The 19,187-nt window shown below is 38.2% G+C and overlaps 1 protein-coding gene across 8 annotated transcripts in view; it reads left to right on the forward strand.

Annotated features, from left to right (window-relative positions):
• ANKRD12 (ankyrin repeat domain 12) overlaps positions 1 to 18,932 on the forward strand; it is a 196,752-nt gene extending 177,820 nt beyond the window's left edge. For 7 of the 8 annotated variants that reach the window (XM_023740044.1, XM_023740045.1, XM_004385790.2 and 4 more), the window contains 4 exons: positions 9,662 to 9,760; positions 14,009 to 14,152; positions 16,018 to 16,113; positions 16,747 to 18,932. In XM_023740044.1, the coding sequence (XP_023595812.1) occupies positions 9,662 to 9,760; positions 14,009 to 14,152; positions 16,018 to 16,113; positions 16,747 to 16,932 (525 nt within the window). In that variant the 3' untranslated portion in view covers positions 16,933 to 18,932. The remainder of the gene's footprint in view (positions 1 to 9,661; positions 9,761 to 14,008; positions 14,153 to 16,017; positions 16,114 to 16,746) is intronic. The other variant, XM_023740046.1, reaches the window with a different exon arrangement.
• Positions 18,933 to 19,187: the final 255 nt, after the last annotated feature.

Here is a 19,187-nt window from a genome sequence, read left to right on the forward strand (position 1 = left end):
GGAAAACAATATTCCTTGACTATGCCAGTCTGTCGAACTACCACCCTGTCTTTCTCTTCACTGTCACAGTCTTGAGCAGTAGTCTGTGCCTGCTATTTTGTCTTTCTCGTTTCCTGTTTGTTCCCTAATGTTATGCAGTGGTTATGCACTGACCTTTTCATTTTTCTTTCTGCTTGATCTCTCTCACATTTGACACTGTGACCACCTTATTCTTAAAATTCTCCCCTCCTTTGTCTTCCATGATGGTGCTCTCTTCTCTTCTGGCTTGCCTGCCTCCCTGACTAATCTTTTTTTACGTCTTTTGGTGGCTCTTGTCCTCTGCCCATCCTTTGTACATCAGAGTTTTCTAGGGATCCACTCTCCAGTCGACTTTTCGCTGTATGTGCTCTGCTAATGTGGTCTTGTCTATATTTATGGTTTTCAGCAGTCTTCCACATGCCAGGTCCTCCCCATATATTCTTATCTAACAATATCATCTCTGCTGAGTTCAGTAATCACATATAGGTACCTCCTAGGCATCTGTCCTGGCACCTTGTCATGGGTTGGGTTCCCCAGGAAGTAGATTGAGATTTGTGTGCAGGAGATTTATTAGTGAGAATTATCAGGAACAATACCTGTAAGTGTATGAGGGGAGCAGAATTGGGCAAAGCGAGGTGTTGAACTTAGCTGGAGTTGGCAACTGTGACCTCAGCTGAATTCATAGCTCTGAATTGGGATGGCCCTTCAAAGGTAGGCTGCCCTCAGGGAGGGAGCGTGACCTTGGGCAGCCAGCTCTCTTCCCTTCAAGGAAATTCATGGAGAGGGACTCCAGCCAGAGCTGTCAGCCACCAACACTGCCAACATTTGGGGGGATAGCTTGGAGGGTAAGTGCCTCATTCCTAAATTGGATATCTGATCGTGCACGACAGCATCCACTGTATACCTCAAACTTAATATGTACCAAAAACAGTGATTTACCTCTCATTCCCTTAAAAAAAAGAAATCTGTGTTCATTAATGATGACACCAAAGTAGAAACCCAGTCACCAAACTGTTACCATTCTTCTTTAGAACTCTCTAAAATCTATACCCTCTACCACTGCCTTGGTTTAGGGCTGCTCATCATTATCTCTCACTTCGATCATCACAGGAACTCTTTTTTCCTTCTTCTTCCATTCTCTTTTTGCTGGAGTATTCTGTTGTTGAACGTATATCCCATATAAACAATAAAAAGCCATTTCGCTGCTGTGACTAGTTGTCTTCCCATTCTCTATAGCTTCAAATCCAAGTCTTAAGTATGACATAACCATATATTTCACAGTCTGACCCCAGTCTACCTACCTCTCCAGCTTCATTTCTCAGTACTTCTTCCAAACTCACCCAGTATTGTAGCCAAACTGAACTCACTCTCTCTTGTTCACTACTTTTGGTACCTTTGCACTGCTGTTCCCTCTTCCTGAAATGTTCTTCTTTCCAAGTCGTTTTCTGTACCTTTGTCCCAGCTGTGATACTATCTTTCTGAAATCTGGTCAAAGCAGAGTTTCTTGAGTCTTCCTCTTACCATCACTAAATACTGTAATTATATCATTTCCCAGTCTGGGAACCCAAGATTCAGCCTTGACCTTTTCTTCTCTCTGCCCTCACATCAAGTCCGTCACTAAGTCATGTTGATTATATCAAAGAAATAGCTCACATCCTGCCCCCGCTCCTTATTACCTCTGCCATGCAAGGACCTCATTAGCTCCTTAGACTAATCATTCACATATGTGAATGCATAGCAAGCATGGTACTAGAAACTAGGTACCAGAAATGAGCAAGACATTCTGAGTCTAGTCTCTTCTGAATCTAGCCTTCCTACGGTCTGGATTCAGTCTTCAACACAGATCTGGTTATGTGTCTCCCCAGCTAATAATCCTCAGGGACCCCCAGTTTTCTGTAGACCGTAAGTCACAGTTCCCTGTCAATGCATACAAGGTCCTCCCCATATTTTGCTAGGCTTGGCTGTAGTTACTGTCTTTACTGTACACTGTGGCTGTACCTGGAGTAGATGACTCAGAGATTATCAAAGACTTGGAGGAAAGCTGATTTTTTATTTCGACATCCACAGAACGTGGTTGATACTAAACAAAACCAAATCCATTGCCATCGAATTGATTCCAACTCATAGTGACCCTATAGGACAGAGGAGAACTGCCCACAGGGTTTCTAAGGCTGTAATCTTTACAGAAGCAGACTGCCACGTCTTTCTCCCTGTGGGAGCGGCTAGGTGGGTTCAAACCGCAGACCTTCCTGTTAGCAGCTGAGCTCTTTAACCACTGCGCCCCCAGGCCTCTTTTGCTTGATACTACTGCCTTTTAAATCTTCTAAAAAAGACAGGTTTAGATGTTACCCTAGTCAAAGTTAGCAGTAATAGTAGATTAAAGAAAGTTACAAATAAAAGTAAATTTGTAATTGATACACCCTTTCAGCAAAGTCATTGGTTAATAATTCAAAGAATATAAAAGTAGTTTTCTTCTTTCATTTATTCTCCCAACTTTATTTTCCCTTAAAGAGCAAGAAATTTTAACTGAAATAATATGTCATGGTGGCTCAGTGGTTAAAATCTTGGCTGCTAACCAAAAGGTCGTCAGTTCGAATCCACCAGCCACTCCCTGGAAACCCTGTGGGGCAGTTCTCCTCTGTCCTGTAGGGTCGCTACGACTCGGAATAGACTTGACAGCAATAGGTTTTGTTTTGTTTTGTTTTGTTTTTTCAGTCATGGGCTTGGAGCCCTGGTGGCGCAGTGGTTAAGAGATCAGCTGCTAACCAAAAGGTCTGCAGTTTGAATCCACCAGCCACTGCTTGGAAACCCTTTGGGGCAGTTCTACTCTGTCCAATAGCATCCCTACGAGTTGGCAGTAGGTTTGGTTTTGGGGTTATCATAGGCTTGAAATAATAGGCATAACATTGAAGAACACATGTTTAAATTAGAACTTTGACCAAAATCAGTAAAAACAGTTTTGACTAGTAAACCGTGTTAGGTTGTTTTTTAGCGCCACCTGCTGTTTGACCATTATATTTTGTATATATTATGTGTGCGTGTAGGTGCTGTCACCTTTTCTTATTCCTACAGAGGTGATGTAATGTAAATTTAATTCCCTTATAGTAAGTCTTTGATTACATTAGAATTTAATTGTGTCCAGTATTATTTCAAAAGGGATCATAAGAAATATTTCTGGATGCAGTGGAGAGTTTTTAGTTGTTTGATACTGTTTTTAACAGAATTAATTCAGAGAAACACACAGTACAATATAGTAGAAAGAGCAGTAGATTTGCAGCTAGCATAAATGAGTTCAGGTGTAGATTTTGGTACAAATCGGCTGTGTGATCTTGAATAATTAGCTGCTCTGATGCTCAGTTTCCACATCTGCAAAACAAAGATTAAAATAGAATATGCCAGAGCCCTTTAAAACAGTATAAAAATTTAAGGGTTTACAGTTATTTTATCCAGGTCAGCGTGACTTTAAGGTTAGTCTTAACTAGAGCTGTTACACAAATCCCAGCCTTTTGCTCATAAAAGGCTGTACTTTTGAGCTGACTGGACTGAAACTTGTTGTTCAAAATATAGTTTCAAAAAATAATAGCGACTAGAATAACAACATTGTTTTGACTCTACATTATTTTTTGTACTTTCCAATGTGGTTTTGTCCATTTGTTTATTCCCACCCAGCTAATTGCTGTTTTATCATAACCTTTTCTCACATACGTGTGACGTGTTTATAAAACTCATTAGATATATGGTAAAGCATGCCCAGAATAAATTTGAGAGTTTATTTTTCCATCAGATATTTTTCTTATAATTTAACTAGAATGCTGCCATTTTTCCAGAGGAAATCAAGAGAAGAAAAAATAAAACTACAGGTTAAGTTCCCAAAAATGAAAGGAACAAGGGAGAGAAAAAAGAAAAGGAGGCTTGTCACAATCTGGTCTCTACTGTGGCCACTGGTGACAGCATATTCTATAGAGACCCTCATAAGGGATTCCAGATGCAGGTGGTAAGAGGAAAGTGCATCCCTTCAAAGCTGGGGACAGAGTTAACTCTGTAGAGGCTCATTGAATTCACAGATACTGAAAGACAAAATCTAAGCATGATTTACTTAAAGGTAGATGAGAACCAACCGAAAGAAAAACACAGCAAAGGAAAAGTTTCCCCAGAAAGTCTCCAGGTATTCCTTGAGTGATTCCACCTCTCCCCTGTACGTTGATAATTCCCAAGTTTATATATTCAGCCCAAACCTCTCTCCTTAGGTTCTTTTCTTTTAATTTTTGTTGAGAATATACATAGCAGAACATACACCAATTCATCAGTTTCTACATGTACAATTCAGTGACATTGATTACATTCTTAAAATTATGTAACTATTCTTCAAATTTTTCCTCCCCCATTAACATAAACTGAGTGCCCCCTCAGTTTCTTACCGAATCTTCCAAGTTGCTGTTGTCAGTTTGATCCCATATAGATGCTTCTTAAAAGAGCACAATGCTCAAGGCAGACACTTTACTAATTAAGCTAAACTATTATTTGGTTTAAAGAAGACTTCAGGGATATTTTTGGTTTAAGGTTTAAAGATTATCTCAGGTCAGTAGTTTCAGGGGTTCATCCAGCCTCAGTGGCTCCATCCACAAAGTCTGGATTTTATGAGAATTTTAAATTCTGTTCTGCATTTTCCCCCTTTTGATCAGGATTCTTCTGAAGAACCTTCGGTCAAAACATTCAGTAATGGTAGCCGGGCACCATCCAGTTCTGGTCTCATGGGATAGGAGACCATTGTTCATGGAGGCAGTTAGCCACACATCCATTTCCTCCTCCTCTTCCTGGATCTCCTTTTTCCTGTGTGTCTCCAGGCAAATGGAGACCAATTGTTATACCTTGGATGCCCACTTGCAAGCGTTTAAGACCCCATGCACTATGTAGTGAACTAGGAGATAGAACAGAAGCACTAAACACAATAGTAGACCAATTAACTGGAATGTTCCGATAAATCATGACCCTAAACCTCCAAACCAAGAAACCAAGTCCCATGAGGTGTTTGATTGTACAAGCATCCTCAAAAGCTGCTCTTTTTGTTGTTGTACCTATCACACAACTATTGCGAGTTCATCTTTTTATGGGTTTACAACTTACATCAGTTACATTAATTGGCTGTTGAGCCCTGGCCCTTAATGTGAAAACCCTTACCCTTAAGCCAACACTCAGTGCTCCATAAGCAGTAACTCCCCCTTTCCCTCCCTCCCGCCCCTGGGAACCGCTAAGAAACTTGGGTCTCTATACATTTGCCTGTTCTTGTCTTTTTCTGTAAGTGAGGTCATACAATAGTTGTCCTTTTGTGATTGACTTACTTCATTTAGCGTAATATCTATAAGTTCCACCCATGTTTTAGCATGTGTCAAGACTTCATTTCTCTTTCTGGCTGAGTAGTAGTTCATCATACGTATGTACCGTATTTTGCTTATCCATTCATCCATTGATGTACATTTAGATTGTTTCCACCTTTTTTTTTTCTTTTTTCAAGGTTCTTTTTATTTTTTTTATATATATATTTTTTAATTGTACATCAGGTGAAGGCTTACAGACCAAATAGTTTCTCATGAAACAGTAGTACACATACTGTTTTATGACATTGGTTAACAACCACAACATGTCAACTCTGTAACTTCTCAACCTTTTTTTTTTTTTGGTGAAAATACACATAGCCAAAGATACACCATTTCAAAAATTTTCTACATGCACAGTTCAGTGACATTGACTACGTTCTTCCAGTTGTGCTGCTATTCTCACTTAAGATGAAGGCTTACAGAACAAAATAGTTTCTCATTTAACAGTTACTACACATGTTGTCCTATGACAATGGTTAACAATCTCACATCACATCAACAGTATCCTTACTCAACCTTGGGTTCCCCCATCACCAGCTTCCGTGTCCCCTTCTGCCTTCTGGCCCTTGTCCCTGGACTACTGTACCTCATTAGTCCCATTTGGTTTTACGGGGCTGTCCACTTCCAGGCTGAACGGTGAACCGCGGAGATAACTTCACCACTGAACTAAAAGGGTGTCTGGGGGCCGTACTCTCGGGGTTTCTCCAGTCTCCTTTAGGCCAGTAAATCTGGTCTTTTTTTTTTTTTTTCTTCTTCTTTTTTGTGACTTAGAATTATGCTCTACATCCTTCTCCAGCTCTGTCCAGAACCCTCTGTTGTGATCCTGGTCAGAGCAGTCAGTGGTGGTAGCCGGGCACCATCTAGCTGTAGTGGAGTCAGTCCGGTGGAGGCCTTGGTAGCTGTGGACCATTAGTCCTTCGGACTAATCTTCTCCTTGTATCCTGTTCTCTTCATTCTCCCTTGCTTCCGAAGGGATGAGACCAGTGGAGTATCTAGATGGCCGCTCTGTTTCCACCTTTTGATGCTTCGGTGTATAGTTGTCTGTATGCATAGTCGCTTTCAAGTCCCTTGGATATATTCCTAGCAGTGGAATTGCTGGGTCATATGGTAGTTCTGTGATTAATTGTTTTGAGAGTTTTCCACAACAGCTGTACCATTTTGCATTTCCACCAGCAATGGATAAGGGTTCCAGTTTCCATACATCCTCACCAGCATTTTCTGGTTTTGTTTTTTGTCTTAGCCATCCTAGTGGGAGTGAAATGGTATCTCATTGTGGTTTTTATTTGCGTCTCTGATGGCTATCCTGAGGTTCTTTTTTGCTAACTGGGCAACTCCACCTAAATGTCCATAAGCTCCACAAAGTTAACATGTCCACACTGAACTCACCCAAAAACCTGTTTGTTCCTCTTCTTCCATCCCTTTCCCTGGTCTCTGTCAGCCATTCAGTCCTCACACTAAAAAAAGACTTCCTTGACTGCTTCCTCTTTTTCATCTCTCTTCTTCAGCTAGTTACCAGTATTGTTAGAATCCATCCCCTCTGCCTCTCCATCTCACACTGATGTAACAGGATCTGCCTCCTTAATTCCTTGCCTCTGGTGGTGTTGCCCAAGCATCTGTTCTCCATACAGACACAGCAGTGAGCTATAAGGTCCTTCAGTGGTTCCACGATACATACAAACTTTACCCTAGTGTGTTCTAAAGAAAACTTGTTCCACAGCCAGTATTAAGTTTCATGTGGGGAGTGGGGGAGATGTTTATGGTCAACTAAGTTTAGGAAACACTATTCTAAAAATAAATAGGTTTTGCCTACATGAACTATCACCTCTTTTTCCATGATACCAGAAGAAATGGATGGTGCCCAGCTATCATTACTGAACGTTTTAATCAAGAAGCCATTAGATGGATCCTGATCCAAAGGGGGAAAATCAGGGACAGAACTTCAAGTTCATAAGGAAATCAGACTTACTGGATCCATTGACAGTGGGGGAACCCTTGAATCTGTTAACTGGAAATAATCTTTAAACCTTGAACCAGAACTGTCCCATGAAGAAGCCATTGTTAAACAGCAGCTCAGCTCAATTAATAAAGAATGTTTGCCTTGAACATTGTGTTCTTATAAGGAATTAACTATATGAATTCAAGTTGACAACTGTTATTCTAAGGCACGGATGAGAACTTTAGGGGTCAGAGTCTAGATTCATGGTAGTGAAACAGTGGGTAGAAGTAGAATGGTGTCACGTGAAGTAATGTAACCAGTGTCAATGAACTGTGCGTGTAGAAATTGTTGAGTGGGTGTATGTTTGGTTATGTATATTGCCACCGTAAATAAATAAATAGGTTTATTCACTGGAGGACTTCTCAGAACATTTAATGTGTTAATTGTGAGACTCCTAAGTAAGTACATGTATACAGTGTTTCCCAGACTTAATTGTTCATAGAACCATTGCCTGTAAATCATCTTGAGGGACCACTGTTCTGTAGAACATGCTTTAGGAAAAGCTGACGTACAGAGCGGAATGCAACCTCTGTAGCCTGTCACTGAAAGTTTGTCATTTCTTTACCCTTGCTGATCTCTCTATCCTCATACCCACCATTCTTTTCCTCAGATTTGAGGGAATCAGGACTGCTTCATTGATCATGCCGTCCTCTCTCCTGGGAATTACCTCCCTTCCCTCTTTTTACCCCCAAACAGTTTTCTCTAAATCTTTACTCTGGCTCTTCCTTTAAGACACTGCTCAGACGTTACCCAATCAAGGAAGCTTTTTCTGACACCCTCTACCTCAGATGAGTAGATATTCTTCCTCTGTGCTCCCTGTATGGCTTTGTGAAACTAAACCAATAGCCCCAGACTCTCTACAACTCTTGTTAAATTTAAAATACAGTTCACAGGATACAGAAATCAGACAAATGTATTTGTGCAGTTAGTGGCCTGAAAAATGATAAGTTTCAGTAAGTTATTTGTCCTTTAGAATTTTCCACATTCTGGATTCAACTGATAAAATCCTCATGGTGTCGTTTAGCATGGTTTTCAGTCCCCCATAATTCCTGTGAACTTAGTTACAGATCTTGATTAGATCCAGGTTTGATTCTTCAGCAGGAATTCTTCATAGATGATGTTATATAACTCCTGTGGCACCACATCAGGAAACCATGATATCTGGTTGCCCCACTTTCCTGTGGAGCTTACAGTTAAACTGTCAGAAAAGTCAGCTGAGCTGTTATGTTGTTCCAGAACATACTGAGATCTCGTTGTTGGCTGCCATCCTTGTCCTGATACACTGACGGTGATTATAAATAAGGATGAGGGGGGGAAATAGAGGTAATCCAAGAGGTTGAGGGAAAATGTTCAGTGGGTCACAGTTACTGCCACACTTGAGTGTCTCTCCATATTAATAGTAGAGTGCATTCACGGATCAAGTCAGCTTCCTGAACCTCCAAAATCTACCAGAAAGCACCAAACCAAAACCAAACCCACTGCTGCTGAGTCAGTTCCGACTCATAGCGACCCTGTCGGACAGAGTAGAACTGTCTCATAGGTTTACAGAGGCTGTAAATCTTTACAGAAGCAGAATGCCACATCTTTCTCCCACGGAGCAGCTGGTGGGTTCCAAACCGCCGACCTTTTGGTTAGCAGCCAAACACGTTAACCACTGTACCACCGGGGCTCCTTCCAGAAAACACAGTCCACTGTATGGCCTATAAGCTTTTGGGAGTATGGATAGACTAATGTTATAAAACAGTTATTACACAATTATCTATATGAATTCAAGTTAACAACTGTTCATCTAAAGCACAGGTGAGAACTTTTGATCAAGGACCCACATATCTGTTAGCAAATTTCATCTTTTTTATTTTTAAGGGCTTAATTTACTAAATGTAAAACTTGGTACATTAGTGTTTGATGTTTTTATCGTGCCTGCAGAGACTTCACTTACTGATACACTTGGACTGTTTGTGCTTAGACCGTCCTGTTTGTGAGTCCTTCTTTAGTCTGAGCTGTCACTTACAGATGCTCAAAAATGGGTCTGTCTGTAATAAGTCACTTCCTTAGTCCTTCAAGTCTGCTGTGACCTCACAATCAAAACGTCTAAGCATGCTGGGATTCTCTGCTATGTTTCAAACAGTTAAAATTGCCTGAGGAGTAACAACCAGTCACTGTTATATGGTTTTATTAAGTTAAGCACGAAAAGTTTAATTTTATAAGAATAGCCTATTGTTGTAAATAAAACCTAATATTTTAAACTATATATATATGTTTTTTTAATTAGATTACACCACCGCCTTCACTGTCAGATCCTCTTAAAGAGCTTTTTCGGCAACAGGAAGTTGTAAGGATGAAGCTACGTTTGCAACACAGTATTGAAAGGGTGAGAAATGTTTTAAGTTTACATTTATGCTAAAATAACAACTGTATTTTGTCAATAGATTAAAGTGGCCTACAGTTTTTTATTAATGGGTTTTATTTAGAAACATTTTGGGGAATGGTTTGATTTTACCTAGTGCTTATGCAATTGGATGGAGAATTTTTAAGCCTATTTTAAGATAGCTGCTTCTATATTACAGTTCATGTTAGGTGTATTTTTGATATATGAAAGTCTCTAATAGTTTTTTTATTATCATTTGTTGAATTTGCAGAACCTGCAGCAGTGAATTCCTAGTAGGATGCTTGGGTTTTCAAGTTTTAAAATGGTTACGTGGTACCAGCTACTTTAGGGCTAAAGTGCAAAATGCTCACAAAGGCTGTGTTTATTGGTCATTATAAGTCTTCCTTAGTTTCTGGTTCCCAGTGGTTAGTTTTGACATGAAATAACAGAAGAAATCTATCTAGCCATGTATAGAAATCATAAAAGTCATTTTACTGGATTAACAAAAAAGTAACACCTTTTTAATCTTTATCTTTGGGGAGGGTTAAGGACCTCTGAAAATGTGATGTAGGCTGCAGTCTTTCTTCACAGAAATAGACATACTCATATACAAACAAATCCTGTATACAATTTCTTTGATTCATCCATGATAGATTCCCAAGAGCTAAAGTTCTTATCGTTTTTCGTGCCATGGACTTCTGTAATAATCTGGTGAAACCTATTGAACCGCTTCTCAGAGTAATGTTTTCAAATGCATAAAATAAGCTTCAGAGAACCTTAAAGGGCAACAAGTAAAAGAAAGAAGCGCTGATACTTACAGAATGTACAACACTGTACATGACCATGCAATAATTGATACAGCACACGTCAGTAGTTATTTCAGCCAGCAGAACCCATCTGGTATATATCATTTGTGGACTGATGAATGTTACAGAAAGTCATGCCACCCTGCGCACAGTTAAGAATTCTCATTTGAGCTGTGCGGTTTGTAGAACTTTAGCCAATAACGAAAATGACTCACCGCCTTCCACATATTGATCAACAAACAGTTTAAAATTGTAGAATACTGGAAAACAACTTCAGTGCCTGACAGTGGGAGAACAAACAGCTTTACCATTTGGTGACTGAATTTGATACCATTTGGTAGCTGCAGAATTGCATAATAGTTGGCAGCTACTACACAAATGTCTCTACACAGAAAAACTGGAATCATGTGTCTTAACAGCAGCAGATCTAATAACTACTGAAATTTCGAAGAAGTAATGAATATAAAAATTTGGGGGGATATCTGTAGTAACTATGATATGAATTGAAAGTATTTGATTTCTGTGGATGACAAAGTAGTAGATACTTCTAATACTTCTTCTAAGACTAATAATACTTTTGTTGCCTATGTCATAATTGAAAGAAATGCCAGTTGGAAGTTCACAGACAACCCTTCTCCCACTCTGTGCATCGACTTCATGGAGATGTGAGGACCCTAGGTTAAGTACTCCTAGTCATTTTCCCATAGAAAATGATACTTGAATGCTACGCTAAATGAATGAACAGAGTTGTAGCCGGAGCCCCTGGCCCAGTACTCAGAGCTGCTCCCTGCCCCACTCTTCCACCCCAAGAGCTAAGAGGAAACAATACTTTGGCACACTCACAACCTATTCTCAACATTGAAAGGCTCTGCTCTGGGGGTTCAGAGACACAAAGTTGAGAACACTGACCTAAAATAGAATAGCTGGGCTATCACTTAAGTAGTGTGTCTCTGTTATTTTAAGGGAAAGGGGTCTGACTTTAAAATATATTTTTCCTTTCTACATAATGTATGATTTTGAGGGATTTTAGATTATTGCTGTTAATCCCTTCAGGACTACAACCAACTTTTTAGGAAGACTTTTCTTCTAGCTATCTTTATTACCTGATCAAGTCTTTAGATATTTATCACTTCAAGGCTGACCTTAAACTTGTACTTAAATTAGTAAACCATAAGTGTTAGGTTTCTTTTCTTTTGAGTATAATTTATCCGCTAAGAATTAACAAGAAATTAAATAGGACCATGTTTCTTTGTCTTTCACATTAAATTATAAATATAATAAAACTGTAACAATGCATATTTGAGTGTAACATGGTCTGTGTTCTCTAATGGGAGAAGGCAACATTTCTTGACAGTTGAGGGGAGGATGAGGAACCTGGTGAGGAGAAGACCAGGCACATGGTCAGTCTCCCAGCCCCGCCACCCAGACAGGGCTGGCAAAATTAGTGCCATGTCACTGGGGGAGCCTAGAACAGCTGCCTCTGCCCTTAAAGCTCTAGCCAGCGACAGGTCCCAGAGTTCACCCCACTGATGTTTAAGTCAAAGAGGACAGTGACCACCATGTGGCACAAGTCTATAGCCAGGATCAGGAGGGTTTAGGATCTGCAGTTGGACCCCAGGAATTTCCAGTCTGCTGGATGCAGAAGCTAGTCTAGATCATTTCATTAATTCACGTTAATTTCATTGAAAGTTTTAGACTTTACTTAACACATTAAGCTAGGATTTTACTATAACTGTCAGTGATTTACAATTAGCCTCAGCGTACAATATATTTATTTCTGTGAAAATATTCATTACAAAAGAAAAACTGCCACCACAATGAGTCACCACTTCACACGTACTAGGATGGCTGTCATCAAAAAGATCAATAATCGGACTGAATTGCTGGGTTGAGGGCTGTGGGGACCATGGTCTCAGGGAGCATCTAGCTCAATTGGCATAACATAGTTTATAAAGAAAATGTTATACATTCTACCTTGGTAGGTAGCATCTGGGGTCTTAAAAGCCTGTGAGCAGCCATCTAAGATACTCCACTGGTCTCACCCCTTCGAGAACAAGGGAGAATGAAGAAAACGAGATACAAGGGAAAGATTAGTCCAGAGGGCTAATGGACCACAACTACCATGGCCTCCACCAGACTGAGTCCAGTGGAACTAGATGGTGCCCAGCTACCACCATTGACTCCTCTGACAGGAATCACAACAGAGGGTCCCGGACAGAGCTGGAGAAAAATGTAGAACAAAATTCTAACTCACAAAAAACAACCAGACTTGCTGGTCTGACAGAGACTGGAGAAATCCGAGAGTATGGCCCCCGGACGCCCTTTTAGCTCAGTAATGAAGTCACTCCTGAGGTTCACCCTTCAGCCAAAGATTAGACAGGCCCATAAAACAAAATGAGACTAAAGGGGCACAACAGTCCAGGGACAAGGACTAAGAAGGCAGAAGGGGACAGGAAAGCTGGTAATGGGGAACCCATGGTCGAGAAGGGAGAGTATTGACATGTTGTGGGGTTGTTAACCAATGTCATAAACCAGTATATGTACTAACTAATGAGAAAATATTTGTTCTGTAAACCTTCATCTAAAGTACAAAAAGAAAAGATTAATAATAACAAGTGTTGATGAGGTTATAGAGAAACTGGAACACTCATACATTACTGGTGAGAATGTAAAATGGTACAACAGCTGTGGAAAACAGTTTGGTGGTTTTGCAAAGGGTTAAACATAAAGTTACCATAGGACCCAGCAATTCCACTCCTAGTTATTTATCCAAGAGAATTGAAAGCATGTTCACACAAAATATTTGAGCATGAATGTTCACAGCAGCATTATTCATAATAACCAAAACGTGGCAACAACCCAGATGTCTGTCAGCTGAGGAACGGATAGACCAAGTGTGGTACATCTATATGTTGGAATATTATTCAGTCATAAAAAGAAATGGTGTATTGATACATGCTGTGACATGGATAAACATTGAAAGCATTATGCTAAGTGAAAGAGGCCAGTCACAAAAGACCGAATATTGTGACTTATATTAAATGTTCAGAATAGATAAATCCATAGAAACAAAAGACAGGTTAGCATTTGCCAGGGAGTAGGGGAGGAGGGAAATAGGGGGTGAATGTCTGGAATATTCTGGAGTTAGATAGTGGTGTGACGATCAAACAACACGGTGAACGTACTAAAAACCACCATTGTGTACTTTAAAAAAAAAGGCTCCCAATTCTGAAAAAAGAAAAGTTACTTATACTTTTACAATACTAGGAGTTCTCATATTTCTCAGACCTACTGAGAAGAAATGTTACTCTTGAGATTTAAGTTCTTTAACTTTTTTTTTCTTTTTTTTTTGGTCTCCTAAGTTTGAAAAATGAATTGTTGAAGAAGTGGTGTGTGTGTGTGTAGATATATATTTTGTTTTTTTTTAAATTCTTTGTTCAACTAGGAAAAACTGATTGTATCCAATGAACAGGAAGTTCTCCGAGTTCACTACAGAGCCGCAAGAACATTGGCAAATCAAACGCTGCCGTTCAGTGCTTGTACTGTTTTGCTGGATGCAGAAGTGTACAATGTTCCACTGGACTCTCAGGTAGAATGTTCATTGGTACATTTAGAATACTCTTAAATATAACTAGGTTACTTTTGTCATCTATTTCCATAGAATAAACTTAAATTCAACAATTATCGAAGCTCAAAAGAGAGAACAACACTTTCAGATCACAGTATGTTTCTGGATCAGTTGATCTTCTGTTTTCTAAAGTCCTCTAAACATTTAAGATAATCACAAAAACAGATATGTGTTTAGGATAGTGCTCTTACATATAACCTGTATTAGTCTTACATATAACTTATAATTTATATGGATTTCTAGAGTGGATTTTTATATGCTTAGTTCTTAGTACCTTGCCTCTACTGTCTGTTGAGGAAACAGTATAAGCAGGTGGAACCTCTAGGTTGGTACATTGCTAAAATACTGCCTTGCTCCTGTTTTTTTCTTGGATATTGGTGGAATAAATTAATATAGTTGTGAAAAATTGCATGTGTCTTTAATAAAGTTTACTGTCACATATAAATTATGTGAAGTCAAAAAGCAGTCATACCAGTTATCAGAAATTTTGCGTGCTTCATAAACCAGAATGAAATGCATGGGTCATAAGCGAAAAACTGTAAGTATTAAAATAAAAAGTGTAAACACAGGCATTGAAGGGTTATCACAAAAAAGACTAGGAAACGCTATTTTAAAGCAGACAAAGGAGTAATACACGAAGGGTTTGGGGTGTGTCACAGGGTCAGCACTTTGTCTTCTCTGGGCTTTGTTTTCTTACCTGTAAGAGGAAGAGATTGAGCTAGATCAGTGATTTTCAAACTTTTTTAAGCTACCAAATGTTTTATTCAAATGGAAGTGTTGAGAGATATGTGAAGAATCTGTTAAAATGAATAACTGGATTTTAAGAAAGAACTGTTTGACTCTAAGGAAGTAGACACTGAGAAGGCCACTGAGGGAGTTTCCAGAATTTTCAGCTTTAATGATTTTAAAGGGAAGAATGGATGGTTTTAATAACTGAAATTTACAGTTTAGCCATGTTGATAAAAGGCTGGAATAGACGGTGTGGTATTTTGAGGTCTTTTAAAGTTGTGTGCAATTATAGAGTAATGAAATCAGTCTTAGAAAAATATGGATAGAGGTTTATAATCAAGGTACAAGGAAAAGGCTCTTGAAGATTTCTAGTTCAGAATGGTTGAGTACACAAGTAAACACACCTGTTTACTTTTTCTTCCTCCCAAAACTCATCGAAATGAGAAAACGTTTGAATGTAGTCTATATTAATTCCAAAACAGATGTTCTTAAGAGTCAGCATGGAACTTCTTTATGAGTACTTTGAAAGATTGGTCCTGGAAGAATGTCAGGGGCTCCACTTAAACACTTCTCCCTACGTATGGTAAACTTCTAACATTAAAATCAAGTCAAATCGATTTTTCATTAATTAATGTCACAGGTGCAGTACTTCATATGCCTTTTTGAAAAGCGCCTTTGACTCAGCCTGTAAGCCCATTGCCATCAAGTTGATTCTGATTCATGGTGACCCTGTAGGACAGAGTAGAACTGCCCCATGTGATTTCCAAGGAGCGGCTGGTGGATTTGAACTGCTGACCTTTGGGTTGGCAGACGAGCTCTTAACTGCGGTGCCACCAGGGCTCCCCACAGTATAGGTTCTATTAATAACTAAACCCAGCATGCTGAGAGTTCTGATAACTAATCCATCAACTCAGTATGGAAATAGACTCTTTATGAAATTTTAATAGTATTCAATTTATATTGTATTATTTTTAGATTATATTTCCATCTTTCCTAAAAACTGGCATATACCATAAAAAGATCATATGATGACATACTGATTTTAAAGTGGGTTAATGGTATTTTCTAACATTCAACTACTGTAATTTCTCTTTCAGTCTGATGACAGTAAAACTTCTGTGCGGGACCGCTTTAATGCAAGACAGTTCATGTCCTGGTTACAAGATGTGGATGATAAGTTCGACAAATTAAAGGTACATATGTTTAGGAGTTCAGTTTAAATGAATGCTTCCCCTTTCATAAATGAACAGAAACTGCAGCTATATTAGAATAATTAGGAAGGGAAACATTGTTAGTCATAAATCCTCATGCTGGGCAGCAATTGGAAAGATAACGGGAAATAAAGACCACAAGTCCATTTTTAAGGACCAGTAGAATTCAAAAGATTAAAATACCACAGAAAAAGCAGTTGATAATTTGGATTTACATGCTTATCATCCAGTTCACATGTCTGGTTATAGTTCTGAATATGAAAGAATAAGAGAATGGTAAGAGAGGAATGAATTTTGCAAATCTATAAAGAAAATTATTTGAGATTTCGGTTCATTTCACAGTCATTTTCCTTAGACTTTCATGATAATTTGAAATCTTACAGTTTGAGAGAACATTTTCAGATTACAGTTGTAAGGTGAGTGTGAGGTTGCAAACCCAGAAATAGTTGGCAGATGGATATGGACAGGGTCAGACAGGAAGTGGGCATGTAATTCGAACACTTTTAGACTTCTGATGTGCCCATCTTAGTCCCTAAAGAAACTATGGATTAGATTGATTTTTAAACAAAGCAAATTTAACAGAATAATCAGTAACTCTTTTCTTCTTTTAAATAGACCTGTCTTTTAATGAGGCAACAACACGAAGCTGCAGCCTTAAATGCCGTCCAGAGACTAGAATGGCAGCTCAAACTCCAGGAACTTGACCCTGCCACCTACAAATCCATCAGCATTTATGAAATCCAGGAGTTTTATGTTCCCCTGGTTGACGTTAATGATGACTTTGAGTTGACTCCTATATAACAGCCATTACTTCCTGGTAACGCCTTCTTCACCTGATGAGGCTCAACATTGTACTGTGGAATACTGCCTTTTGACAAAATACTGATATGCCTTTACAGTTGTTAGTAAAGTTCAGTTTAAGTGGATTGTGTAGTAAACACTGTCATTTTATAAAAAAATGAAGAGGATTATTTTGGATCTTAGATCTGAACACAGTTTGTAACTGAGAGCTATTATTTATATGGATGAAAGGTGACCGTTGCATTAGGGCATGGTGGCTGACTGGTAGATATTTAAAAAGGTGAGAATCTGCTGACAGCGCTGGAAGTTGTTAGCAGTCTAAGTAACGAGATGACCACTAGTATTCAAAGCTCGTTCAGGTTTTATTAAAAATATATCAGTAAACTACAAGGTTCAGTTCCTACCAAATAGTTTCTAATGTGGAAGAAAATTTTGGCACAAAATTTCTTCAGTTTATCATATATGTAAATTAATTGTACAGTGTTCTCTTTGAAAGTTTTAATATTGTCCTTTTTAATAACTTATTTTATACATATTGTGCAGATGTAAATCTTGTAATTAATGGTCAAAATGTATACAAAGGGATTGGTAGTAAAAACATGTACAAAGAAATAATTGTAAAACTGTTTTGTCTAACGTTTTATTGGACCAAAGTTGTAGTTTGTATGGCGTGCAGAAGTAGTGTGTTCAGGTAGCAAAACTTAAAATAAGGCATGCATGTGTTTGAGTTAGCTTGTTTTCATCACCATAACTGTAAAGACTGCAACTGAGTTGTATTGCATGCTTCCTATAATTTATCTTCCACAGTTGATGCCTAAAACAGTGTCACGTGTTTCATACTAGTCTCCTGTGATCGTGCCTATGACTTACTATGTTAAACATACTGTTGAAAATTAGTCAGACAAAAAAACTTAGCTCTTGTTTTCATCTCACAGTAGAGCCTATTTCCCCGAAAAAATGCCTTTGAATGAAAATTCTGAAATTGTAAATGTCTATTTTAATATTCAACTATAAAAGCACCTGTGAATATATGTAAATATGTTCAATAAATTTTATTGGTCTTGTTAAATCATTGTAAAACTTTTTTACATTGCTTAAATTTAATGTTTTAAGCTTAATAACCTTTGCACTTTTAAAATAAAAACTGAGTGCTCAAATCAAGAAAGATATATTTGATAGTTAAAATAAGTAAAAGAAACAGGTATATTCCAATCGATCTTGGCAATGTTTATGAAATATTAATATGCTGTATTTTTTCCTTGTATCAAGATACAAAACATAATTCACAGAATTTTATAATTAAGATTTGGTATGCTGTTTTATAATCAAATAATCAGCAATATACTTAGGGAAAATCCAGTGTTTCCTGTAACACGATGTAGACTTAATATCCGGGAATAGTTCAGATCTGAAACCTCTGCTGAACTTATTAAACATTTTTGAAAGAAAAATTAGGCTAGTGTAAAATTAATCTGTAAGATTTGAGATGAAGTTTACCTAATTTTCCACAGTGCTTTCTTGAATTATAAAATAATACTGAATGTTTCTTATTCTGTTAGAGAAAAGTGAAAAGAATATATGAGAAATGAAGTGATTTAAACTCAGCTTGCAAGTTGGACATTCCAGCTAGTAGGAGAGAATGTAAGAAATGAAGTTTTTGAGTGCAAAGGTACATATTAAGCTTAGGGAGTTTTGAATTTTCATGTCAATTTATATTTTGATTCATATTGTACTTGGCATGCGCAATATAGCAGCACGTGTAAAAATTACACAGTGCAAGGACTTTATTATAAAGGTTGGAGGTAGTTCTCTTTAGAAATTTAGGTGAGAGATTTCGGCCTTTTTTTTTGAATAAATGGGGCCAGAGAGGCAGGATAGATTTTGAAGCACTGTTTTTGTTGAAGTTAAGTTTATTAAGACTGGGAACATTGAAAGTTAGTTTATAAAAGCAATACTTTTAATATGAAAAACTTAATGCAAATTTTTTTTTTTTTTTTTTTGCCTAAAAAGGAAATTTGATGGGATGCTATGGCAAATCATAAAAATGAAAAAAAAATCAACTTACTGAGCATTGAAGTTATAGAAAATCCCAGAGGGGTAAGTTTATAGAGCATTTTGTTCTGATGGTCCAACCTGAGGAAAGGGAGGGAAAAGAAATCACTGTTTGACCAAACAGAATAAGCTACAGACGAGAAAAGCAAGCAAGGAGTCTGGCATATTTTTGTCATCCCGGCTTTTTAGCTTTTTAACCACAA

The sequence above is a fragment of the Trichechus manatus genome, unplaced genomic scaffold (genome assembly GCF_000243295.1).
Source record: "Trichechus manatus latirostris isolate Lorelei unplaced genomic scaffold, TriManLat1.0 scaffold00146, whole genome shotgun sequence".
In the NCBI taxonomy this organism is placed as follows: domain Eukaryota; kingdom Metazoa; phylum Chordata; class Mammalia; order Sirenia; family Trichechidae; genus Trichechus; species Trichechus manatus.